At 48.3% G+C, this 17,525-nt stretch overlaps 4 protein-coding genes across 4 annotated transcripts; 2 read left to right on the top strand and 2 right to left on the bottom strand.

The window, feature by feature from the left end:
- Positions 1–711: 711 nt before the first annotated feature.
- Positions 712–2,184, bottom strand: V2A60_004616 (histone chaperone NAP1; the record flags this gene model as incomplete). Its single annotated transcript, XM_083255933.1, has 5 exons — positions 712–762; positions 818–1,152; positions 1,226–1,945; positions 2,003–2,082; positions 2,138–2,184. The coding sequence occupies 5 exons, from the start codon at positions 2,182–2,184 to the stop codon at positions 712–714; spliced, it is 1,233 nt and encodes a 410-aa protein (XP_083112059.1).
- Positions 2,185–4,679: 2,495 nt separating this feature from the next.
- On the top strand, positions 4,680–6,358 carry V2A60_004615 (uncharacterized protein; the record flags this gene model as incomplete). The annotated part of the gene is made up of 5 exons (XM_083255932.1): positions 4,680–4,799; positions 4,853–5,797; positions 5,881–6,015; positions 6,069–6,135; positions 6,189–6,358. The coding sequence occupies 5 exons, from the start codon at positions 4,680–4,682 to the stop codon at positions 6,356–6,358; spliced, it is 1,437 nt and encodes a 478-aa protein (XP_083112058.1).
- Positions 6,359–6,660: 302 nt separating this feature from the next.
- V2A60_004614 (uncharacterized protein) lies at positions 6,661–12,212 on the top strand (the record flags this gene model as incomplete). Its single annotated transcript, XM_083255931.1, has 9 exons — positions 6,661–7,239; positions 7,289–7,442; positions 7,499–7,623; positions 8,217–8,449; positions 8,504–8,973; positions 9,024–9,147; positions 11,482–11,661; positions 11,728–12,030; positions 12,053–12,212. The coding sequence occupies 9 exons, from the start codon at positions 6,661–6,663 to the stop codon at positions 12,210–12,212; spliced, it is 2,328 nt and encodes a 775-aa protein (XP_083112057.1).
- Positions 12,213–12,995: 783 nt separating this feature from the next.
- On the bottom strand, positions 12,996–16,101 carry V2A60_004613 (uncharacterized protein; the record flags this gene model as incomplete). Its single annotated transcript, XM_083255930.1, has 3 exons — positions 12,996–13,012; positions 13,242–14,294; positions 15,180–16,101. The coding sequence occupies 3 exons, from the start codon at positions 16,099–16,101 to the stop codon at positions 12,996–12,998; spliced, it is 1,992 nt and encodes a 663-aa protein (XP_083112056.1).
- Between the last annotated feature and the right edge of the window lie 1,424 nt (positions 16,102–17,525).

Raw genomic sequence — 17,525 nt, 5'->3', positions numbered from 1 at the left:
CCAAGTAGTTAGGTAAGTAGGAAAAGTGTCAACTTTGACGAATCCAGCTTGGTTGCGGAAACATTGCAGTAGAAGGGGCCGAGCACGCATGTGGTAACCAGTAACCACTCAGCGCATCTTTACTGATGCACTCCGTAATAGTAGTAGATACCATATTCCTTCTGAGGCTGGTTAAAGCTAGTGAAGTTTAATACAGAAGGCAAGCTCCGCCCAAAATTGCGCTCCCTTCGCCCGCATTAAGTACTTACTGCGTCTGTACATCTGTAGCCAGTCGTAAGTGAGTCAGAGCCGTCGCTGCTTCCGATGCGAGGCATGTATGGGTAGCACCGCTAGCCCATTTTCGGAAACACCGCTTTTCGCCTCGCATAGAACGACAGTCTATATCATAAAAGTGCATGTTGTATCTTCATGCAACTTATATATCCGATCACAGTCATTTGATGTCAAAAGAACAAAGCATATTTAATTGCCATTAGTTAAATTGTCAACTAGAGGGGATAATGTCGTTTTGCCGGGATTTCTTTCTCGGTTTTCCACGCATAGACGGATAGAAAGCCATGTACGCATGGTGCGCTGCATCCCTTGTTTTCGCCCAAAGTCGAGAGTGCCTATGTGTGTTTTGAAAGAGGCTTCATCTTGACACATGAAAAATTCACAAGAAAACCGTTCCTACTTCTACAGAATCTTGTAGTCAACACCTGAAACACTCGCTTAGCTCTGCTTGCACTCGGCGGCTTCTTGTTTGGGCTTTCCAGATTCGTCCTTTAACAACATTAGCGATCAACACGGCTGGCATCAGCTCACTTGTATCACTCACATCGTCATCTGTCTCCTCTTCTTCATCTTGATCGTCACTGAGGTCGTCCTCATCTTCATCCTCCTCGTCATCGAAATCCGGCTCATCCATGTCGCCATCATCGATTTCTTCATAGCGAAGAGCCTCACCAGTAAACCAGTCAACGGCGCGAGGAATAAGTTTCTCCTTGATATCTTCACCGAGGTGGTAGTCTAACTCGAGACGCTCCTCAATTTCGGTGGCGGCGTCCTCGTCCTCTTCATCATCCTCATCGCTTGGGGGCTTGGGGGGAGAGAAGAAGTTGAAGAAGGACTCAGTTGGTACTGTCTTCTTCACAATTCGCGTTTGCTTGGTGTCTAGAGAATTGGTGTCAGCCCAGGTCAATTTCAAAGCATCAGAATAAAGACCAAAAAGCAGCATGAGACTTACTCTTATTCCTCTGCTTCTTGGCCTCGACGCGGACCGTGAGGTCCTTGCCGGGGAGCCACTCGATCTTATCGCCCTCAGCATGATCATAGATGAAATCTCCACCGTAGCCACTCTCATTTTGATAGAAGTACGTCTTCGTGAGGGTCTTGTTGGAGAAGAATTCGTTCGTAGAAAACTCGAAAATCAATCTGAACCCTGGTTCCTGCAAGTATTCCATACGAATGTCGGTTAAGTGCTTGAGAGCAGCTTCGTCCCTGTCCGTAATGATCTCCGCAAACGTTACCTGGTTCTTCATGGCAGAAAGCCAGAACTCAGGAATTCCAGCGACGTTCTCGGGTATGTCGAGTTTGATGCCATCCTCATCAGCCTCCGTAGTCTTGGGCTGGACTTCGAAGTTTTCATCTTCTCCGGCCTTGATCTCGTCTTCGGTAGGTTCAGTTTGGCCGTTAACGATAGCCGAGCGCTTCTCGTAAAGAGGGGTGAATTTGGCAAAGTACTTCTTCTCGAGCTGTAGAACTTCCTCTTGGAATTCAGCCTCGAGCTTAGCATGGTCTTTCTGGATGGCTCGAAGACCCGAAACTCTGCGGCGAACCGTGGGTGGCAAAGACTCGATGTATCCAGATGAACGGCCAATGAGAGAGCCAAGGCGGCCTTGGATCATCTGGACGAGCTGCGGGTTCTGTGCGAATATAGAGGCGGCAGCCGCGCGCTCCATGTCATCTAGGCCGAGTTCCATTAGTGATGTCAAATTACTAGAGCTTGGCATTGGTGACGAACCCTCCATGATGCTTGCCACGCCAGGTTGCTGGGCTCGAGAGGAGATGGGCGCGTTTGTCGCGGGAGTGTTCTGAGGCGTACTGAAGTGGGGTTGGTTAATGTTTGTAGAGATGCATTCACCGCATCACGACTTACGGAGCCGTCATCTGATCGGGTCGTTTGCCTGGGATCGGTTCGGCCATTGTAGCTGGGGGGAGCGGAGGTAACTTCTGGGCCGTCGAAAGTTGCAGTTTGGCGTTTGAGGAAGGGAGAAGGAGAGGGGTGGTGGTGATGGATATGCAGCAGGTTAAGGTGCCCCAAGCGACTGGGGTTGTGAATTTTTGGTGGGGTGCGAGGGAGGGGGACCGCGTTGTGTTGGAGTGGAAAAATTTCAAAGGCGATTTTTTTTTTCGGTTGGCGCCAACCAGGTGCGTGGGTTGTTGGGGGTCGAACAGCAGGTAAGTTACGGTCGTCTGGCAGTAGCTTGCGCCTTGGTTGCCTACTACCTACCTAGGTAGGTAGGTACCTACTAGTAGGTACTTAGGTACTTAGGTAGGTACCTACCTACTTACTTCCAATGTCTGTCGTAGGTAGGCACTTACTGTGGGAGGGACGTCGAATGCCCCATCTTGTTGATGATACAATGGTACCTGCTACCCAGGCAGGTACCTCGGCCGGCACGACTAAGTACCCAAGTACGCCGGCACGCCAGTCGAAGTAAGTAAGTAAGTATTACCTACCTAGGTAAGTAGTAAGTACCGTACTTACTGAGCAGGTAAGTGCATACCTCAGTGGTGGACGCGGCGAGTTTTTGCATCTTAGGTACCTACGCGAGAGGGGGGGGATTTCTGACATACCCAAAAAATATAATTTCTACGAACATATCTTTTGGCATGTCGACAAGATCAAGGGGAATTCTGACATATTTTTGGCCTTTTTTGGCATACCCCCTAATAGGGGCAGGGCAGGCCATGTCTACAGTCGTAAAAAATACGTCAGTAGAGAATCCATTTTTAAGGCATGTCAGAGCGACTTATGTCCCTCCTCCTCGTAAGTAGCTAGTATTCCGTTACATTATACTCTGTGTCTAAGCTACCTTTAAACTTAGGAGGTAAGCAGGTCTGTAAGCACCTAGGTTTTTCCTACTACTTAACTTGCCTACTGAGGTAGGTTGTACACTGTTCCTACGACTGTTAGACCTGGGAAGGTCGCCAGAAGTGACCAGCTGGAAACTGATAACAACCGGTAGCTCGTCAATGTTAACGGGCCTCTGTTCTCTGACTATGTAAATAGTCAACAGGATCGCGAGTCTACAAGCATGTCACTTTGCACAGTATGTGGTCAGAAGTAGCATATAGATAGTTAATTCTGTCAATCTAGTAGAAATGGTAACTATCTTAAATACTTGCAAGATCTCACGTGCTTGCAGTCGGAATTGACTGCACACATGTAACAGCGACTCACGATTTGCTGTGGCCAGCGCCTTCTTACTGTCATATGTGCTGTGCCTAGGCTATATGCTACTGACAGTGCTATTTACATCCACCTATCTATTGCATTCCGAAGATACTTCGTTCGGCTACATGTTAGAAAGGAGGTTCCGTCCGGTGGGAAATTCGATTTACTTGAAGGGTCGGACTGTCTTTGCATGTTTAGTTCTTGTCTTTGGCCCCTAGCGTAGCCACGATATCCCTACCTCCGTGTGGTTGAGTACATGTGCCATACGTCTACTTTCTTGAAAGAGGGTGCTAGAGGGTAAAATTGTCACCATAGTAACGTAGTACTATTAAAAAAAATACTTCTAATATCTTTGATAACTACATAATGAGATAGGAAAAATAAAAAAAATTATATATTATAAATCTAATCTTAAATAATCATATTTAAATATTTTATTGTTATTTTACTCGTTCTATATTTAAAAATCGATTTTTATTGCGTAATTATCTGAGTTAATTAATTTAAGAGTATATTCAAAAATTATAAAATTTAATAATATCGGGGATTTTTTTATATATATTTTTATTTAGTGTTAAGATAAGTAGGGTTTTATTAGTCTCTGTCTATTATCTTCTATAGATGTACTAACTAGCTACTTTGCCCTGTTGACTACTAATACTTTGCCCTCTAGCACCATCTTTCGAGAAAGTGGGTGTGTGGCACATGTATAAAGTACACTGACAGCAGTAAGTAATCGACAACCAGCTAACGAGCTACCATTAGATAGCCAAGACGTAGCTCATTCAGTATATATGTGCCATGCGACTTGCTACTCACCAGGTACTAATTGTCTTCCGACTTGCTGTCCGAGCATTTCCTCCGGGCCCCGGGGGGGGGGGGGGGGGTTAACAAAGTTGCTATAGGGTATTGTTGGGTTGACAAGCCTTCTTCGATCAGAAAAACTGGGCGATTCTTGTGCACCATCAACCTGGCTAATGTGGCCCCACCCACAGCAGGACTCTACTGCTACTGAGTACATCGGCTGGATGGTCGCAAACTTGGGAGGGAGCCATCCGTGGAGCTTTTGTTCCCATCCGTTCACGAAGGATTCGCTTTCCAATCCAAGAATTTCCCACAGCACGACACACACAGTATCAGCATCGCCCCAATTGAATCAGAAACTATCCATCTCGGCATTTCACAGCAGGCGGGTTCATATCTGGACAGCAGTGAAGACTGCTCTTCAGTAGCCAGCACCATGAGCGGCCACCGACAGCAAGACGAGGACGCGCGGGCCTCTCAGCCAAGATTATATAGAATCAACTCCAACCAGAGCACGTCAAGCATCTTCGAGGAAGTAGAAATGGCACACGAAGAGGTATTGTATTGCGTCTGTTCACCGAATTTCGCATACTTAAATGTAGTCTATAGCTCTTCTCTGGCCCAGTTGCCGAAAGCCTACCCACGAGCGTGTCAGCCTTCTCGCATCGTCGCCACCGAGCCAACTCCACCGCCAGCTTTGCGTACTACGAGGAAAACCACAGTAGAGACGGGGTTTCAGAAAACTCAGACGAACCTGATCACGGTGACGACCGAGACCAATACAGCTGGAGGCAAAGCATTAGCAGTGACATTGATGACGTGGACTTGGCTGTTGTTGATGATGAAGACTCTGCTGACCGCCAATATATCGCCTCTGATGATGATTATATTATGCGGAGACGCTCATCCACACACTCGCGATTATCGGTCCATGCCCGCTTGCTAAGGAGGGACAGTACTGCTACAACAGCAAGCGCTCGACAAGGCGGGAGAACTAGCCAGAAAGTCTACATGGCCAATGAAGACCTCACTATTGCAATAGCAGGATTCTCTACAAGCTACTGGGGATATTGTGCATATTTATTCTTGTGTCTCCTCACCGGTGGCGCCGCTTTCCTTGTACTCCGCTGGCTCCCTCGTTGGTATATCGCTATCCTGGGACGAGCCACGGCGCTTCAAAGCTGCGACTGGGTAGTTGTTGAAAACCAGTGGAGCGAACTTGCGATTCTTGATGTCAAATCGCAGGAGTATGGACGACCCGTATCCTCTGTATTTGGCGCATCCGAGAAACTCCTTTCTTACGGCCTGGATGATGAAAATGACCCGCTGCTTGATGACTTGCGAACGCTTGAGTATCGCTATGTTCGTTTTTTCTATCATCCGATTAAGGATAGGTTTATCATGTCGTCGGGATGGAAGGACCCGGACTGGACTGATGTCCGCCTGGTACGATCCGGATTAGACAGCGATGAAAAGATGATACGAGAGCAGATTTTCGGCCCCAATCTCATCGACATTGAGCAAAAGTCTGCTAGCCAACTCTTGGTTGATGAGGTACGTTCTCGCCCCCAATACATACAGCCCATACCCACCGGCTACCCCTCGCCTCAAGGTCAGATTCGAGCTGATAAGCCTAGGTTCTACATCCATTCTACATCTTCCAGATTGCTAGTTTAGTGCTTTGGTCCATGGATTCATATTACTACTATGCTGTATGCATTTTTGTTATGTCACTTGGAAGCATTGTGACAACACTTTTGGAAACCAGAGCTGTAAGTCGAATGATTCGGCCAAACTTCTGGAAATATTCTAAATTTGGCTATAGACTATGCGGAGACTAAGAGAGATATCTCGATTCGAATGCGATGTCCGTGTGCTGCGTAACGGATTTTGTAGGATCACACCTGACACTACAGCTTGTCTTGTTGCTAACTTTCGATGCAAGGGAAGTATGTCACATCCACTGATTTGGTGCCTGGTGATGTGTACGAACTCAGCGATCCGAACCTCTCCCAATTCCCGAGCGATAGTCTGCTTCTTAGTGGAGATTGCATCGTGAATGAGAGCATGCTCACAGGTAATGTCAAGCCTCACCGTGATGTGAACCTGGACTGATGCCAGAGGAAGGCGAATCTGTGCCTGTCTCAAAACTACCGGCTCTCGACAAGACGTTGCATGAAATGAATCTTTCTGCATCATCAGTTTCCTCCGAGACAGCACGCCATTTTCTGTATTGCGGTACCAAGATTGTACGTGCCAGACGACCCCAAGAAGACCTAGATGGTGATGCTGTCGCTCTGGCACTTGTTGTTCGAACAGGCTTCAATACCACAAAAGGAGCACTTGTTCGTTCGATGCTTTTCCCCAAGCCATCCGGTTTCAAATTCTACCGCGATTCATTCCGGTATATAAGCGTGATGGCGGGAATTGCCTTGGTCGGCTTTATCGCCTCGTTTATCAACTTTATCCATTTAAAGATGGCATGGCATTTGATCATTGTCAGAGCGCTGGACCTAATAACGATTGTTGTGCCGCCGGCGCTGCCAGCAACACTAACAATTGGCACGAATTTTGCACTCTCTCGGCTCAAGGGAAAGCATATCTTTTGCATCAGCCCCCAGCGCGTCACTGTCGGGGGCAAGCTTGACATCATGTGTTTTGACAAAACAGGAACGCTTACGGAAGATGGTCTCGACGTGCTCGGTGTACGAGTTGTCTCAGAAGACACGGGCGCATTTGGAGATGTTTTGAAGGACTCCATGTCTTTTGGGCACATGACCGCGTCAGAGACTCACCCAAGCCTATTACAGGCAGCAATGTACACCATGGCAACATGCCATTCGTTGCGTTCGGTTGATGAGGCTCTTGTTGGTGATCCGCTCGACTTCAAAATGTTCGAATTCACAAACTGGTCGTTCGAGGAAGGCACGCAGTGTACTGGAGACGGAGAGGATGATGAGAGCGGCCTTGCGCCATCCACAGCCAGGCCACCAGATGTACTTCCCCCCTTGATTCCACACGAGAGGCTTCCTCTAACAAGAACAGGGTCAATTAGAACTCGGAGTTCTGAAATCCTTCGAATTTGTCTCACAACTGCGACGGGCCAGTGTAGTTGTGCGCCAATTCGGCAAGAAAAGTGGTGACATTTTCGTGAAGGGTGCGCCGGAAGCGATGCGCGAGATTTGCGCCCCTGAAAGCCGTGAGTATTTGCCACGCACCTATCTAGCTGCTCCCTTGCTAAATAATGGTTCACAGTTCCTGTTGACTACGAGGAACTCTTGTCACACTACACGCATAAAGGATATCGCGTCATTGGTTGTGCCACGCGCCATTTAAAAAAGCTCAGCTGGATCAAAGTCCAGAAGATGACCCGGGAAGAGGTAGAGAGTGGCTTGCGGTTCGTTGGTTTCATTATCTTTGAGAACAAACTGAAGCCTAGTACAGCCCCGGTCTTGAAGGAGCTGATTGATTCCAATATCAGAGCGGTGATGGTAACAGGCGATAATATTTTGACGGCCATCAGCGTTGCGAGAGAATGTGGCCTGTTGGACAGCCATGCCCATTGTTTCGTGCCTCGCTTTGTCAAAGGTGCGTACATTTTGAAACTTCGACCTGCTAGTGGATGAAACTGAATAACTTGAAGGTGATTTTCAAAACCCGACTGCTACATTGCAGTGGGAGAGTATCGATGGCAGTGCATATTCACTGGATAGCTCGACTTTGCTGGTCTGCCACCACCAATCATCTTCTAAATTCCCGAGCCCAATGACTAACCAGTGATGCAGCCACGGCCTACACTTCCCGAAGCCGATCTGTCTCTTCCGTATAATATATCCAATCTTCGAAATTACTCACTAGCCGTCACCGGTGACGTTTTCCGCTGGATCGTGGATTATGCCCACCCACTGGTACTTCGAAGGGTATACTTGCTATTGACGGATATCCGATATAAATCGTTTACTAACACTACTAGATGCTTGTTCTCGGAGGTGTCTTTGCTAGAATGTCACCAGATGAAAAACACGAACTTGTTGAAAAACTTCAGAGCATCGACTATTCCTGCGGATTTTGCGGTGACGGCGCCAATGACTGTGGCGCGTTGAAAGCGGCAGATGTGGGAATCTCCTTGTCAGAAGCAGAAGCATCAGTTGCAGCCCCGTTCACATCAAGAGTGTTTGATATTCGTTGTGTGCTGGAAGTGATTAAGTACGTTGCTTGCCTGACTCTGAATCTACTGAAATCAGTCTAACCCGTCTTAAGGGAGGGTCGAGCTGCTCTCGTCACCAGTTTCAGCTGCTTTAAGTACATGAGCCTGTACTCGGCGATACAATTTACATCTGTAAGCTTTCTGTACGCGAAGGCCTCGAATCTCGGCGATTTTCAATTTTTGTTCATTGACTTGCTCCTGATTCTACCTATTGCTATTTTCATGGGCTGGGCAGGTCCGGCTCGAATACTGCATACGAAACGCCCAATATCTGGGCTGGTTTCCCGCAAAGTGCTCACACCGCTTCTTGGTCTCATGGTTATCTGCATTGGTGTGCAAGCTATGGCATACATTGCCGTCCGGGAGCAGCCTTGGTACATCCCTCCCGAAGTCGGCCATGACGAATCGGATATCAAGAACTCGGAGAACACGGCGCTTTTTCTTACGTCTTGTTTCGAATATATATTTTCCGGTGTGATCCTAAATGCAGGCCCTCCTTTCAGAGAAAGCACTACTCGTAACTGTAAGTATTGCATGTACAGCCTGATGGCAGATTGGCTAACATTGTTAAAGGGCCGTTCATCGCCACAATTTTGCTCTCACTTGCGATGACCCTTCTCATGATAGCTGGGCCCTTTAAATGGCTTCAGAAGCTGATGGAGCTCACGCGAATGTCGTGGGACTATAAACTATTCTTGTTAGGACTGGGTTGCCTATATTTGGCAGCTGCTTGGACATTCGAGAAGTATGCTGCCGCACCATTAGCAAAATTTCTTGGGCGAGTCAGTATCATTGCGAGAGGAAAACAAAAGCAGAAAAAGCAGTATAAACAGATACGGGACGAATTGCGCATCGGCATCATGCAATAAAGGGCGTCTTCGTATAGTACAGCGATTGCATTCTTACCAATCGTATATTTTCTTTTAGTCGGATTTCGACAATCTTTCACCGAATATGGTTGGTGGCTGGCTTTGTCACTACAAAGCTGACCCCCAGTCTTTTGCATATGTCCGGTTGGTGTCTTATTTCGTTTCTAGCCAGACTTAAGCATATATATCACACAATATCAACATGAAAAGCAAAGCGAATTCTCTCTACTCTTCTTTGCCCTGTTGCCACGGTCTGTACTGTAGCCAGCGGGTTATCAGGACGGTAGAGAACACGCGGGTCACGAGTTATCAAGTGCACGAAAAAAAGCCTCGAAACCACTAACATATAACGGCAGCTGGACCTGGCTGTAGGGCTACTTATTAATCGGCAGCTCTTCGAGTTGATCTGCGACAGTTCAAGAGCTACATCTAATTACTTCTGTCGAAACTACGTCCTATCAGTCCCCTCGGTCTGTCAATTTCACTCGCTGGCGCGGACCCTTGCTTGTGTTGGCTCTTTTTTTCACGTAACAGGCGCGGACAATGAAGGTCTGAGGAAGGTGCTTTATCCCCCTTGTTTTTGGGCCCAAATAACGTCGTAGAGGTCGCACATCTCTATTACGGTTGTGGAATTTCACATGCAGCGCTAAATTCTCTTTTTGTAGTTTCTTTTTTCTTTGTTACAGCAGGGAATGCGTTATAAATACATCGGTGTGGCTTGCAACGAGTTGCTCGTTCTCGTTTAGTGATCCCACGGGTGCTTCCAGCCCATCAAAACGGGTCCTGTGTGAAGGTATGTTAGCAAAATTTCCATAGTACATCAATATAATTGCCAGTTTCGCTGCATTGGCATCTTTTGATGAGCATCGTACCATCTTTTTTTGCTCGGTACATCAGCTGCATGTGTGTGTTCATCAGCAAGAGTTCTCGCATTGGTGCATGGACTCGAAGTTCTTACCCAAAACCACATACCAGCCCCAAGAGCAGTGGCAGTCAATCGGTAGATCGGGGCCACGTGTGGCACGGGAGGCTTAGGGGGGCCCATGGCGAATGGTCAACAGGTTCGACGTAGGTTTCCGCAATGCGTCACTTTGGCCACTGCTGATATTTGTATTAGCAAGGGTGGATATAAGGGTAGCTTTCGAAGCAACATAGTGGTGCCACATACCGTAGTGGGCTAAGTGTATGTAATACTGGAAGATTGAACGTCGTTTCGCTGTCGTCGAAGAAGCGAAGTTGTCAAGCGCTGTAGAGGCCAATCGAAATTGGCGATACGTGCGATGACTAAGCTATTTTATTACGCTACTTACCAGTACCACTCCGTACGGATGGTGAATCCACCTGAAGATGCCGATCTGATTGTTGCACACTTTTTTTTTTTGAGTCGAAACAACCTCTTCGGAAAAAAAAAAGTGCGGGACGGGCAAAAATAACCAGGCGAAGTCATCACTGCATGCTTCACATATCAGCCAGTTGCTGTACAATGGTAGTCTTGACATAGCAACTACCAATAGTTACTGGCTGATGTGATTGGTGGGCCGAGCCTCAACTTTGTGCTTGGTACGGAGTAGTAAGTCACCAGTTATTATTGGGTGTTCCCCAAATGTCCGCCCGACCAGACACGGTGGCTCGCTCACACGCTCCACCTCTCAACTCTCCCTCCGTTCCCGGCTCTTTGTTCTGTAATACTTATTAGGCAGCACAATACCACGATAGACGCACTGTAATACCTTTCATTTCAACGTCCTATTGAGACGGTCGTTACACTCGATTTCCTTCCCCCTTCACTTCATTGCACCAGAGTTCTGGGGGATGAAACCATGTCCACAACAAAAGCTACGGCGATGGGCACTCGCTCTCCTACAATAAAACGAATATGTAAGTCCCTGAAATACCGGTACCCCGTCCTAGTCTTTCAGATCACTTTCGTATCCTCCTCATACACTTACTGCATTACACATTTTCTTGAACCGTTCGTTTTCTACCACCGTCTACGCCTCTCTGTTCTCCTGTTGGCCTCGTTAATGATGTTCCTGGTATATAGTGCGTGAGGCAGCTGAGATCTCCAGCTCGCCATCCCGGGATTACACAGCACACCCATTGGAAACAGACCTATTTGAATGGCATTTTACTTTGCGCGGGCCGCCTAACTCCGCATATAGCGAGGGTATCTATCACGGTCGCATTGTGCTGCCTCCAACGTACCCTCTCCGCCCGCCCATGTTTCGGTTCAATACACCCAATGGGCGATTTGAAGCCAATCGCGAAATTTGTCTCAGCATCAGTGGCCACCACGAAGAGACTTGGCAGCCCGCATGGGGTGTCCGCACAGCGCTGGTAGCGTGAGTACAGGAACAGACTGATATGACCTAATGTGCTCCATGTGCTAACGCTTTACCATTATCAAGACTACGAAGCTTCATGGAGACGGAAGCGCGTGGCCAATTAGGAGGATTAGAGACTACGAATGACGTGCGAAAGCGGCTAGCAAATGAGTCTGGAGCGTGGACCTGCAATATTTGCGCAAGGTCTAATGCGGAAATCATGAAGGACTATGAGAAATGCTGTTCAGACTCCGACATCAATGGCTCTGATGACCCCGTTCCGCAAGAACTCCGGCTTACCTGGAAAGACGAGATGAAGCCTGAAGATGCGAGCGGAGAGAACAAAGCCACTGAACACATCTCAGAGGACCCTGAACTTGCGGAAGGGTTTGTGCAAACGTCTGTGCAGGCTCCTGTGCCGTCGACTGGACATCATATTGCCCCGCCGCAACCTCACCGAGCAGCAAGCCACGAAACCCCCCAGAATGCAGCGCCACTCGAACTACAGAGACCACACGCTACATCAGCTCATCACCAGGCTACCGACGAAGCAGTTCCACTTTGGATAGACAGGGCTATTGTTGTTCTTGTGGTCCTACTTCTTGCATTACTCATTAAAATTCTTTTTGGACTATAATTATAGACCGCTTTTCAGGAGTTGAGGAGTTCGGAATTGGAGAAGAAGTTTATATCCTCTCATTTACTCATAGATTTATTGTAGCTAGGATAGCTATTTCTGTGGTCTGGCCTCATACAATAGTAGTAGTGAGCACGTGATATTGGTACATCTCTATCCTGATATTTGTGTGCTGTGATAGGTCTGTGCCACCATAGCCACATATGTTTGCAAATGTCTGCTCCTCAGCAATTCGGTACTAGCATTGTACCGCACGCTTGATATCACGGACGTTGAGCAACCAACCACCACCATTCTCCCAGCCCGATGTCGAAATATTCTTTCCCTCTGACGAAAAGCCCAGTTTCAAGTCCCCAGGAAACAATGAGTTGGGCTTCGAACACATCGAGTATTGGCGCAACGACTTCACACATGCCCGCGACAGATACGATGCCTCTCGTATTGAACGCGAAGCAGACAGCACCCAGAATATCTGCCCATCTTTGCTTGTCAAGCTTGCCAAAGAAATCAATCCATTGCGGGATCTCTCGTGTACGGCCTTCTCGCGGCGGACCAACTTGCCGAACAAGTCTGATTATATCAATATCGTCGTTGAACAGGTATGTGTGGGTTGGCTGAATTTCAAGGTCCATATGATAATACGATTTCGGATACTTGCGACTTTCGTAATTGCCTGGCTCAAAGCCGAATGGTATGTTTGGGACAGCTGCTGCCGCTATCCTGATTCGTTCACTAGCGATCAAATTCATCAGTGCCATCATCGCACCGTCAGACAGGGTGTAGGGCACCCTCATGGCACCAGCTCCCTGGAAAGCTTTGTCGAGACTTTCTTTGAAAGCGACTGCGTCCAAGTACTTCTGTCTATGTGAAACCTTCGAGAGTACAGAGGCATAGCTTTCATTCAGCCTGTAAGGCCGTCCGCCAAAGGGTGTTCGTTTGCTTTTGCAAATCACTCTCTCACGAGTCAGCTGGTCGATAGCTGTCTTAAGAACAGCGGTGTTTCGCTGCTGTGTATCTTGTGAAAGCATTGAAAACCTCTCTTTGACATCCTGAGGTGTGTATTCGGTTTCGCTCGTGCAGCATAGCGAGCGGATCCAGGATCGAGCAACGTCAACAGTGCTTAGTGCTGGCTCTGATCTCAATATTTGCGTAATTTCTGTGGTTGTCAGTGACCCAGAGTGAAGCGTGGCAGCCTCAAAACGGGCATAAACTGATGATTGCGGGTGGAAAAACTTTTCCTTCCAGTCTTCGCTGTTGTCGATACCACTCTTACAGGTAAACTCGTGGTTGAACCTTTCCCTTGAGCTGGGAAGTTGTAAGTGCTCCTGATTGGGATGTTTGATAGCCCATTGGATAAGGCGCATCCAGTCATAGTCTAATGGTCGCTCGTAGTTTGGAATTGCGATCTCGTCGGCCTGGATTGCAAGTATGAGGCTGTCTTGGAACTCTTGCGTCGCCTTCGCCATGAATGAAGCTTGCTCTTTGCGGAGTCTAGCCCAAAAACGTCTAAGATACTGCAACCCGATTGTCGGAAATAGGTGAGCCAACAGACCCCAATCAATGGTTCTATCTATACCGCCGAGAAGACTGCGAATGACCACGAATGCTGCCACAATTTCGTTATCATCAACATCCGAACGCCGTTCAACAGCCAGCCTATGCTCATGGGCCTCGGGCGCAAGCGGCGTCAGGATTCGCGAGGCCAGCGTCAGGCGTTTCAGTGATGTCGGGGTTCTTTGGCGAGGAGGATCGGAGTTCAAAAAATACGATCTTTGCAGTGTAGCCGTTTCCGGCTCTGGTTCATTGTCCACCGCCGACACAGAGGAGGAGCCCACTGCATTGTCGTCTGCTTTAATGGCAGCGTCGGCTGTGATGCTCTGTCGCCTATTCGGCTTATGCCACTGTAACATGGGCATCTGGAGATGGATTCCGGTATCACCACCGTGAAAATTAATGAAAACGTTGTGCGCCCGGGTAGGTAGCTGCACGTTGTACTCAACCTCCGTCTCGATATCTAAACACAATTTGAGCTTCTCCACGAAATAATCGGATTGTAAGCGATCGGCATGTGCTTTGAAAGGACTTTGAGTTGGCATACGGTAGTGCGTTGCCCATGAAAACCAGCTGGATTCTTCAATCCATCCTTCTCGTTGCATCGACCCGGCAAGACGTTCAAAACAATGCGTCAGACTATTGCGATCCCATAGCGGCGTTGCAATGCGAGTCACACCATGACCACTTTTCGTGTCTTTATCAAATAAAATATCCATAGTAAAGCCAGGATAAGTTGACGGAGGAAGCTGTTGGATGTTGCTCGAAGGGGGGCAAAGGTCAGTCACTGGCCAGAACTGCTGATTTTGGGAAACCTCCAGAGCCTGGGTTACCTCCTCAGTTGTACGTCTCCGTTTTCCGGGGAAACTTGGAAGCTCGCCAGTCTCAACAGCCCGCTTCATCGCTATTTGAGCTGCATATACCGGAGCACTCAGGACCGCAACTCCAGCTGCAAGTGACCTTCTACCTCGTCCACCAGGTTTGCTGTCATGCTGATGTGTTCTCACGAGATCCGACTCTTCTTCTTCCTCAATAGCAGTTTCCAAGGATTGAGGCTTATACGGATGACCTGGCATTTGATGGGGAAGTATATTCGCCGGATATATTTGCCGAATTTTTTCAACAAGAGTCTTCGTCTCTGGGGCAAATGCGGGGACCGACGGGATCGTGATAATTTGACATTTTCCTATTCTGCCATCAGGTGCCCTGAAAGCGTGCCACTGGTCGACAATTTTTTTTTCTCGAATCATTTGCAGCATTGTAGACTTGATCCTTGCGGGACTGGGAGCGTCCCCTTCGCGGTGCTTGGACTTCCATTTCTCATATACTAGACTCACTAGGGGCTCACCAGTTGGAAGCGTCCCGCTGTGCCGGTATAGTAGCTCGGTAATGATATTCATCAACACATGGCGGACTGGATTCTTGATTCGCAGCTTCTCTGGGGGTTCTTTGACATGCTCAGCGGGAAGAGCAGAGTCAGGCGGCGTCAAAGCACTGACTACAGGATGGGCCTCAGATGCTTCAAATACGACTTGCTGCGGCCTTCCACAACTCTTTGAAGCCTCTGGGTCTTCTGGCATACTCTTGCTGTGGCGGCGCGCAGCGAACTGCCGTACCGCTGGCTTTGCGAAAGGGTCGACCTGCCGCGGCGAAGAGACTGAGACGGCAGTCAGAAGCTTTGCTTGCCCAGACAGAATAGAGATGTCTTCATTGATCTTTGCAAGCTCAACTTTCTGGTGATGCTTCTTCCTGATGGATGAAACAGCAAGACCAAGAACCCCCTTTCCTTTAAAATTTGTCTGCTTCTCGCCGATCGGTTGAACGCATGAGCTCTTGCCATCGGCAAACAGGTCGTCTGCATGGGTATTGTTGTTCTTCCTGGTCGGTCTCGTCGTCTGCAATGCATGACGCTTGATTAGGGCGAACCCAGAAGCCTTGGATGAAGATATGAGGTGAGGCTTGAAGGATGGGTTGCAATGGGTTTGTGATTTTTCAAGGTGATATTTCAAGCCCACATCGTTTTTCCAAGTACCAGCGCACTTTTCGCATTTAAACTGACGACCATTGGCAGCCTGAGATCTTGAAGCAAGTGATTTCCGGCCAGCTTGGCCGGCATCGGGGATCCTCGGACGGCCGCGAGCGCGTGTTGTCCGCTCTTCCAGTGCTTTCATATCCACCGGTTCCATCAAATCCCTCATCCCGGAAGTCTCTCTATCATGTTCCGTCTCAACTCTTTGGTCACCCAGCTCGACGTCTCCTTCCAGAACCATGGATTGGATAATGGTTCGACGGATACCTCTTGTGGCTGGGTCATGTGCCAATGTCAATTCTTGAGAAGTAGGATCCGGAGAGGTAGGTCGTTGTTCCAGTTTGATCTTTCTAGGGCGTCCTCTTCTTTTCTGCTGGGACAGGCCGCGCTGGCATAGATCCGATAGTGTCAATGATCGACTAGGTATGCAGCTTCGATGGGCCAGGCCCGTGAAGCTGTAAGACTCGGACGAGCTACAGCAATATCCTTCCGCGTTTGGCACTGATCGGTGGATTGATCTCTGAGTACCATCTTCATGCGCTTCCGAGCTTGTCATAGAGTAATAATATAATGAAGAAGACTTTCCAGGCCGTCCTCGCTCACTCTTCACAGAAAGGTGCATTACATTGCTTGGCTGTATGTTATCCGTCGATATCGAAGCGGTCAAGCCTGCCAGATAACGGGTGAAGCTAGGTCCGATCGTCATCGCGCATAATTGCGGATTCGTCAATCCATCAAACCCCGATTCTTGAATAAAGAGTGCAACAAGAGAAGTTATTGGAGTGTAGATACACCATGATGGGCTGTGGGATGGCCCAAACCCTCGAGTACCTTTGAAGATACCAATCATACTGGCGTCGTCCTCAACATACTCTTGTGCGGCGTTCTTCGACAATTTTGCAGTCCTTTTTCCTGTAGCTAGAAAAATGGACCAGTCTCTCGCATTCATTTCCCTGCGGAAGCGAATACAGTCTTTGAATATGCGGCTATTAAGCTTCGCAGCGACGTATTGAATAGTACCACGGGCGTTGAGAAACCTGCATATCTTGGAGACAACTTTCATCTGCCATGTCATTCCTAGAACGCAAAGCTTTGATTTTAAGTCTTGAAGGCGCATCACGTTCCACTCTTTACAAATCGCCATGATTGTAGTAGCAAGTACTTTGTAATCGATAGAGTCACCCGTCCATCTTGTATGCCACGGTACAGGCTCCAAGTTTTCGACCAAGATTTGCCTTGAGAGGGTGACATCGTTTTCTGCTTCTCTCCCTTCGTTCGACTCGTCTGATGTGGACGGCGCGAGGAATTTGAGCCATAACTTACTTGTCTTGGTACCGCGAACGAGAGTAGTCCGCTTCGTTATGTAGCCTTTCTCTACCAAGCAGCTTGTCCTCTTTGGAACTGACCGCTTATCTTGGCCAACCAACCTACCTAGGTCTCCTTGTAGAATTCCCTTGGTCGCTGTAGAGGCAATGCCTTGAAGAAGGATCCATTCGGAGCGAGGAATGCGTTTGTGATCAACTCCATGCCCTGTTAATGATTCCCACATAGTATCTTCTGACACATAAACCCGTAGCTCATCTTCTTCTGCGGTGCTTGTGTCTGAGGGCCGCGTGCTTGCCGCGGGCTCTGTCACAGACGATCTCTTAGCTAGGCAGAGTATTT

Source organism: Cordyceps javanica, chromosome 3 (assembly GCF_051103115.1).
Source record: "Cordyceps javanica chromosome 3, complete sequence".
Classification (NCBI taxonomy): Eukaryota; Fungi; Ascomycota; class Sordariomycetes; order Hypocreales; family Cordycipitaceae; genus Cordyceps; species Cordyceps javanica.
The sequence above is the reverse complement of the archived record's forward strand: the minus strand, read 5'-3'. Positions and strand labels throughout refer to the sequence as shown.